This window comes from Propithecus coquereli, unplaced genomic scaffold, assembly GCF_000956105.1.
Source record: "Propithecus coquereli isolate 6110/MARCELLA unplaced genomic scaffold, Pcoq_1.0 Scaffold1, whole genome shotgun sequence".
In the NCBI taxonomy this organism is placed as follows: Eukaryota; Metazoa; Chordata; class Mammalia; order Primates; family Indriidae; genus Propithecus; species Propithecus coquereli.
Window position 1 is genome coordinate 19,823,890 of NW_012133857.1, and position 8,819 is coordinate 19,832,708.

The window sequence follows — 8,819 nt, forward strand, 5'->3', positions numbered from 1 at the left end:
AAAAGGGACATAAGGAAGTTTCTAGGGCAGTTGTAATATTTTGTTTCTTGATCTATATAGTAGTTTTATGGGTATTTTCATTTTATGAAAATTTACCAAACTACAGACTTTGAATTTGTACACTTTTTTGTATGTATGTTATACTTCAATAGAAATACTTACTACTTTTAAAAAGCGGAAAAAATGGCCTGACATTACAGTATCAGGATAGGCTGAGCCTTGAAATCCAGCTCAATCAAAATCTAAGCTAAATTATATTACTGGAAAACTTGATCAGTTTGTACATGGAATGAACAGTGAAGCACTTCTCTCAAAAAAAGGTAAAGCTTAGATGCAATTGTCCATGTTTCATATCATTCATCGGTAAATACAAAAAGAAATAAAACATTTATGAAAGTGCTAACTGGACAAAAGCACGTCTCAGATTATCTCCAGACTGAGACTATATAATTTCATAGCAAAATAAGAAGTCAGTAACACTAAAGAAGGCTTTATAAAGTCTGGGGGCCTAAGAGGCTCAGAAGTCACTAAGGCCTTAACCCTCAAATCACAGAATTATTATCAAGATACTATGAAGTGCTACTAGTTCACGAGGAAATTTAAAGGCCATTGTAAGTACCCTGTGCTCTCTCCTATCATAATGGCCTACCTCCCTTGATAGATTGATTGATTGTAAGCTCCACAGAGGGAGAATTAAGGCTATATGTCCAGAACATACTAGTCTCTGGAATATGATAGCTGTCCAATAAATATCTGTTGAATAACTGGCTCAATGAGATGGCACAGTAACAAACAATTACACATAAGGCCCATTTTGATTAAAGCAGTAAACCTGGTGAGGATCAAGTGCTGAAGCTATGGGTTACCCAGTTTAAGAGGGAAAGAAACAAAGCAAACAACTCTACACACTACTCCCTTTATCCTTCTCAAAAGAATAAGTAGAAACTTTGCTAAGATTAAAAAAAACTGTGGTGCCTATTCCAGGCTCCACTCTGTAGGGGATAAGGGAGAACAGGCAGTGATTCAAAAAAGCAGAAGTGTAAAAGAAAGGACAGTCAATTCTGCTAACTGCTCTTTTAATGACATAAAAGTTTCCCTTCACCCCAGACCAGAGCTGGAATACTCCATCCAGACAAAAAGCTATTTTATGGCCCAAAATATTAAAAAACATTTTCCTTCAATTTATAAAAAATGGGGGGGATCAGTAATCAGAATGAAATCTATGACTCATACAATACATTAACGACAGATTGTCCCTTAGCCAGGTGTGGTAGCACTTGTCTGTACTCCCCGCTACTTGGGAGGCTGAGGCAGGAAGATTACATGAGCCTAGGAGTTTGAGGTTGCAGTGAGCTATAATGAGGCCACTGCACTCTAGCCCAGGCAACAGAAAAAGATCCTGTCCGCCCCCCCCAAAAAAAGATAGATTACCCTGCTTTTTACAGATAATTAAGTGGTCTGAAATTCTTTTCAGCGAGAAGTGGAATACAAACTATAAGTACATATAAAGATTCTATACCATAAATTATCAGCATTATGACATCTAATAAACTTGGTTCCCAAGAAATGCTTTTAATACTGGTGATTCACATATGATGAGTATCTTAAAAAGGATCAATTTAAGGCAAATAATGGAATAGTCAAAACAGTCCCACACTGATTATTAAATATGCAAAATCACTAACTATAAAAGGGACTAACATACTGGATATGCCTTAAATGAAAGGCATTAATTCTTGCATGCATTATCTCACTTAATATCTCCAACACTCTCAGGATAGTATTTTCCCATTTTATTGCAGAGCAAAATGAAATTCAGAGAGCCAAAGAAACTGCCCAAAAGTCAGACAACCAGCAAATGTGCTGACTAAACAGTTTGTGCTCTTTTCACTAGACTGAAATTCTGCCCAAGAGGTTGATAGGTCATAGCCTTCAAGAGGAAGAAAGCCATCAACAATGCCTCAATGCTTATAAAATCCGGGGGCCGGAGTGGCTCAGGAGGTGACCTCAAATTATAGACATATCAACCTGCTATGAGCTGAAGAGATTTAAAGACCCTCAAAGATGCAGAATATCTCCAACATGTGTGTATAGGCAGCAAATAACCCTCCACATTGTATAAAAAGGAAAACTAAATATCCAAATTAAGAAAAACAATTAAATAAATAATGGTCCATAAAATTATATTTATGAAGAGTCTTTAATGACCTGGCAAACTGTTTATGAAAATATTTATCAATAAAAGCAAACTCTGACAGTAGACATGTTTGGGGGACTGTTGCCCAGCCCATCCTTTGGAAGTACTCCCTCCTCCCACTGCAGGAGTGAGCCTAAGTTGCCACTACTGCTACTGCAACCCTGTATCCAGACTACAGAAGACTGAACAAAAGGGGGCACCTGACCCATGCTGAGCCAATCAGATGCTCCGCTATTTGTATTAGCTTCATCCTGGTTCCATAAAGGTAGAGTTTAGCTAAAATCAGTACCATGGTAACCCAAAGTCAAGCAGATGTTATGAGAGAGCAGAAACTGAGACCCTTGCAGAAGAAACCAGCCTCTGCACAGAGGATGTAACAGACCTGCAAAAAGAAGCAGAGATAAAAGACCACGGTGCTCCAGAAACAAAGGCAAAGCTTGGGGCTTTCCAAATCCTACAGGTTCATCTCAGCTTCCTATACTTGGATTCCAACAGACTAGAATTCTCACAACTGATCTCCCTTTACTTATATTTATTTGAGAGGTTTCTGTTCCTAATAATCAAATTAATCCTCGATACAAAATTATATCATAAAGGAAAAAAAGCATTAACAAAATGCCAAATATTAATAGCAATTGCCTCTCAGTAGAATTAGGAGTGGTATTTTCTAGTGTTTATAATTTCCTTTTCTTTTCAAGTTTTCAACAGTGAGCATGCTATTACTCAGAAAAAAAAAAACTTGAATAAACGTAATTCTGGATTCAGATAATTAAGACTTTACTATATAATCAGGTAATTTCAAAGTTAGAAGTGACAAAGTATATAAAATCCAGGGGATTTCAAACCTTGTTTCAGAGGACACTTGGATTATGTGGCAATGCTTCCAACGCCATCTCAGGAGAAAGGAAGCTAAGCACCGCCCCCCTCCCCATAGTCAACACCTTTTTCAGTATCTTCCCAGCTCAAAAGACCTCCTCAAGGTCCTCTTCACTCAGGATAGGGCTTTCAACAGACATTTTATGCAAGGTGAACCATTCCCTCTTCCACTCAAGTCTTCAGCTGATTATATCAGAGTGGGAACCTACCCCAAACCAGGCCTGAATACCCTCCTCTGGTATCTGGAATAGAGTAAATTCAATCTCTTCACTGAAGTGGCTGGAAAAAATGGCAACTTTCCCACCAGAGAGATCAGAGAAGCAGGGGAAGCCAGTTTGCAGGAAGCATGAAGCATGAAGCATGAACGAGACCCACAAAACCAGAGCAAAAAGGTTTCCTTGGTCTGGGCTCTAAACCTTTTTGAAGTCCCACTAGGTTTATGCCTTAAATAGCTTGAAACACCTCTGTGTCATTACAGCAAGTGCTCCTTTTCTGCCTGAGCTAGTTTAAATTAGCTTCTGTTGCCTACAACCAAATACAAAACACAGGCCCTATTTCAAACAGATTAGTCATTAAGGTTCCATATTAGATTTTTACTTACAAAGGGGGGAAAGTTCCCTTACTAAAAAAAAAAAAAAAGTACTAATTGTAGTACCTCAATTTTATTTTACAAGTGAGAAAACTAAGGCCCAATTTCACAAAGCAAGTCAGGGGTTTCTCTCCGCTGAAAAAGGAAATTTCTAGAATATTAATGCTTCCCAAATACAGACTTAAATAGGTCTTAATATTAATATGTCCCAGGCACTGTTCCAAATACTTTACTAACACTAACTTACCTAATCCTCACAACAATGCCATGATATAGGTACTGTTATCCTGTTATAAAGAGGAGGAATGTAAGGGTCAGACAAGCTAAGTAACTTGTCCAAAGTCACATGGATTCAAACCTAGGCAGCCCAGCTCTAGAGTTTGGGTTCTTGATCAATATTCTATAATGTCTCTTTAGCGGAGATTTAAGCTCAAACAAGTGGCACTGTTTATGCATTTGTTTGAAATCTACAAATGCATACTTTCTCATGGCAAAACAGCCTTTTAAGTCTCTCTGAAGTCTAAGAGGCAACGATTGCCTTTCTGATAAGACAAGTGGGTTCTAGGATATTACAGCCCAAACTTACACCTATTCTTTAATTAATCTTTCTCTTGAGCCCCCCTGGTTGTGAAGGGCTGGGGCTACCATGTCACTTCTCCAACACAATTCTACACTCACCTTCTTGTCCCATTCCAGCCACCCTTCCTCTCCATTTTCAACACAGATATGGCTGTAATACAAAAGGGAAATATATTTCTCAACTATTTTCTTATATTAGCTACTAATTTGAGTTCCTTTTTCTTCATTTTAAAAGTGACAAGGTATAATATTCTACATTTCTCCCTCAGGAAAACAAAGCAAAATTGTTTTATATTTCATCTAATATGCTTATCTTTCTTTAGATCCTTTATTAGAGAATCTTCCCCACCCTCATCCTACATTTTCTAAAATCAGTGATTCTTAATCTGGGGACAATGGAATAGAAGGTCCATAAATAAGCCCAGACAGCCCATGGAACCATATACATAATTTTGTCTTAGCAGGCCTTTTCCTAGTGAAGATTTCATGGTGTTCATCATATTTTTTAAAAGATCCAGGAAGCAAAAAAAGTTAAATACTGACCCAAAGAAAACTCTGTACAGTAGCATATACTATGGGAAATGAAATTCAAAATAAGTCCTTTAATGATTCACATTTCTGTAGCACAACAACTACGTTAAAAATTCTGTTTATTTGGTTAAAAAAATATACTCATGTTATAAAGAATGTCCTAAATGATGAGAATCCAAAAGGATCTCCTTTAGCTATTTAAAAATGCAATCAGCTACAACAACCCAATCCTGTATTTTCTGGTTAAATTATATTTTGCTGTACATATAACTTCAGGTTAACATGTTGATGTACATAATAAATGGCTTATAAATATCTTCTTCAAAGTCTTTGGGGACTGTTTTTCCAACCTCAATAAAGAACTGCTCATGTATTTACTCATTCTATCAACAAGTATTCACTGAATGCCACTAGGTGCCAGGCACTGCATTTTGCCCTGTCAGCTTCAGCTACTATTATTAATTCTTGGTTCTCTTCTAAACTGTTCCATCAATCTACAAATATAGGTTAGAGCATATTATTATATTATATTTTTATGCCAAGCAACTACCATAATACCATAATCTTAGTGGAAACTTAATGTTTGTTGAATTATGCTATGACAAAACACTGAGAAGACAGGCTGAATACAAAAGCAGTAACTTCACATTAAGAAAAACTTTCCTGGCCAATTTTCTCTTTTTCTTTTTTTTTTGTTTTTGAAACAGGGTCCAGCTCTGTCATCCAGGCTGGAGTGCAATGGCCCCATTATAGCTCACCGCAGCCTTGAACTCCCAGGCTCAAGCAATCCTCCTGCTTCAGCCTCCCCAGCCGCAGGGACTACAGGCCCACACCACCACGTCACGCTAATTTTTTGTAAAGACGAGATCTCACTATGTTGCCCGGCTGGTCCAAACTCCTTGGCTCCAGAGAGTCTCCCACCTCTACCTCTCAAAGTGCTGGGACTGGCACGAACCAGCTGCTGGCCAATTCTGTTAGTCAATCAGGCCACTACAGTGAGAATGACATTAAAATCTGTCAACACCAAAAAACAAAACAAAAAGCGTCTAACATATATCCTTCTGATAACATTTTTTTTGGACACATAAAGACAAGAAATCTTTTATGCTACAAAAAAGACCCTAAACAATGCTAAGAATGGATAAGATTCAAAGGCCTTTCAATAAGGTGACATAAAGATAGAAAGCTTGACAGAATCACAGCAAACTATTTCTCCTATATTCATCTTTGACAGCTTTCAGGCCAAGTGTTCCAGAAGCAACATCAAGAAATAACAGAAATGAAGAACAAAAGAAAAAAGGGAGAAAATGCATGCTGAGATGAGCATTTCAACTCCTCTCAGGCTGAGTGGAAGGTTCTGTGTTACTGCAAATGACCAAAACAATCGATGGGCAATAAGTTGGTTGTGCAAGTTTGGTACAGTTCACCAAATGTTAGGGGCATTGTTCACCTCTTGAAAAAGTTCCAAATATCCTGCCTGCAGCCTTCTGCCGCTGATGCTACTCCTTTTACTTATTCCTGTGACTCCGGGTTTAAAAAAAAAAAAAGACGAACATCAACAAGTATTTAGGAGGGGCCTAGAGAGAACTTTTCAACCCTAACCGCAGCCCAAGATCCTCCCAAGGGAACTGCCTATGGACCGCAGCCCGGCCGACTGGCGGAGGGGAGGCCGGCCACGCCCGGATGCGCGGCGGATGGGGTCCTGGCCCGCCAGCCGGCCCGCGGACCACACGCTCTGCTGGAGCCGCCCCGGCGCAGGGGCGGAGCGCGAAGACAGGGTGCGGCTGGGCCTCACCTCCACGGCCTGGCCCAGCTCCAGGTCGAAGCCCACCACACACACGCAGTGCAGCCAGGCCGAAAAGCCGTCCCAGCGCAGCAGGCCCCGGCCGCGGCCATCGTCCTCTTCATCGTCCTCCGGCGAGGCTCTCGGAGCCACAAGGGCCGGCGCCTCGCGTCCCTCGGCAGCCGCCACCGCCTCGTCCGACGGCTTTCGAGAGCCGGGCCCCAGGCCCGCTGGGCCCCGCAGAGCCATCCGCCGCCCCCTCGCCGTTCGCGCCGCCTTTACCGCGGATCGCGCCGCAGAGCGCGCTCGCCTCGGCGCAGGCGCAGCCGCGGTTGCCGCAGCCCCTGGGGACCGGCGGGCTCTGGGCGGGGCCGCCGGCCACGTGACCCTGGGAGCGGGGCTCTGCACTGGCCCTCTGGGGCCCGGACGCGGGCGTGGGGACGTCACGCTGCCGCTTGTCCGGGACTGTGAAGCCAACCGTGGCCTCCTTGTCTTAAAGCTCTTCAGGACTAAAATGGTTGTTTATGAATCCTTGTCACCCTCGTTCTCAGTCAACGACCAGAGAATAAATTATTCTTGGAATGACACCGTTTACAATTATTATAAGGTGTTATTAAAGCATAATGGTAACAGTGGCTAACATTTATTGAACACTTTATGCCAGTTGATGTGCCCAGTTTAAGTACAAATATTTACAAACATTACGTTATTGAATCCTCACATTATCGCAAATAAGTAGACGTTATTTCTTTTTACAGATGAGGAAATTAAGGTTCTGATCGGTTACATGACTAGCCTAACAAGTACTGTTCACTCGTGCAGTCTGCTGATTCAGAGTACTATGCCTTCACTCAGCTGTTACCTCTCCACCGAGGCCCCTCCCACTTTTCTTGTCGTGCCTGTCTGTGACTCACTCAACAATCATACATCTCCGGACCTTTCTGCAACCTCAGATTGGCCTCTGCAGCAACCTGTGGATCACGTTCTCTGAGCACTAGGGCAAGGGCCTGATATCAGGCAGCTCTGTATTCTCAGAAATCAGCACTGTGCTGTTCTGTTGAATTGTTACTGATTATCGGTCCAGCACGATGCTACTGACTAGGATTTATTTAGCACCTGCTATGCTGTGTATAAACAGCATAGTGAAAGTAAATAGGAAACACACAATAATACCCCAATTGAAAAATGGGTAAAAAAGAATTGATAATAACTCACAATAAACATTTTTTTAAAAACAGCATAAGTCAAGCACTGTGATGTATGCCTATAAGTCCCAGCTACTTGGGAGGCTGAGACAGGCTTAGGGAGGAGGATCTCTTGAATCCAGGAATTGGAGGCTGTAGTATGCTAAAATCACACCTGTGAATAGCCACTGCACTCCAGCCTGGGCAACGTAGCAAGACTCAGTCTCTAAAAAAACAAACTAAACAACAATGACAACAACGACAACAAAAAATTCAGCATAGTGTTCATGCTTTTACACTCATTACCATATCTAATTCAACTAATCCAAAAGATAGGTCCTGTTATTAATTCCATTTTACAGATAAGGAAACTGAAGCACTGTGAGATGAAGATGTCACAGGTAGCAGTGGCAGAACAAAGATTTAAACCTAGGTCTTTTTAAATCAACCTAAGTGTGTAAGCATTTTGTTGCACTGTCCAGTCAAATCCATTCCATTTGACAAACACTGCCCTCTCCAAATTAGAATTTTTGTTTGGAGTAAGTGTTAGCATCCCTATTTTCAAGGAGATGGTCAAGTATTCTCAAACATCAGTAGTGGTGTTTGCTAGAGACTTTCTTTAGGGAAAAAGATTAATGTTAAGGACCACAGTTTTAAGTTAGAAGCCAAGTCTTTAGCCAAAGCAACCTGCCATCCCCATCCAGAAAACCACTGTAGTTAAGAGACAAAAACCGGGCCAGGCGTGGTGGCTCAGGCCTATAATCCTAGCACTCTGGGAGGCCAAGGTGGGAGGATTGCTTGAGCTCAGGAGTTCAAGACCAGCCTGAGCAAAAGCAAGACCCTGTCTCTACCAAAAATAGAAAAGTTAGCCAGACATGGTGGCGCCCCTGTAGTCCCAGCTACTCAGGAAGCTGAGGCAGGAGAATTGCTTGAGCCCCAGAATTGGAGGTTGCAGTGAGCTATGATGATGCCACTGCACTCTTCCAGGGCAACAGAGTGAGACTCTTTCTTAAAAAAAAACAAAAGGGCCGGGCGCGGTGGCTTACGCCTGTAATCCTACTGGGAGGCCGAGGCGGGCGG

General features: G+C 41.6%; 1 protein-coding gene across 1 annotated transcript in view; it reads right to left on the reverse strand.

Moving 5' to 3' along the window:
* DENND6A (DENN/MADD domain containing 6A) overlaps positions 1-6,819 on the reverse strand; it is a 56,746-nt gene extending 49,927 nt beyond the window's left edge. Inside the window, exon 1 of the mRNA XM_012641073.1 lies at positions 6,568-6,819. Within this exon, the coding sequence (XP_012496527.1) occupies positions 6,568-6,804 (237 nt within the window). The 5' untranslated portion in view covers positions 6,805-6,819. The remainder of the gene's footprint in view (positions 1-6,567) is intronic.
* Between the last annotated feature and the right edge of the window lie 2,000 nt (positions 6,820-8,819).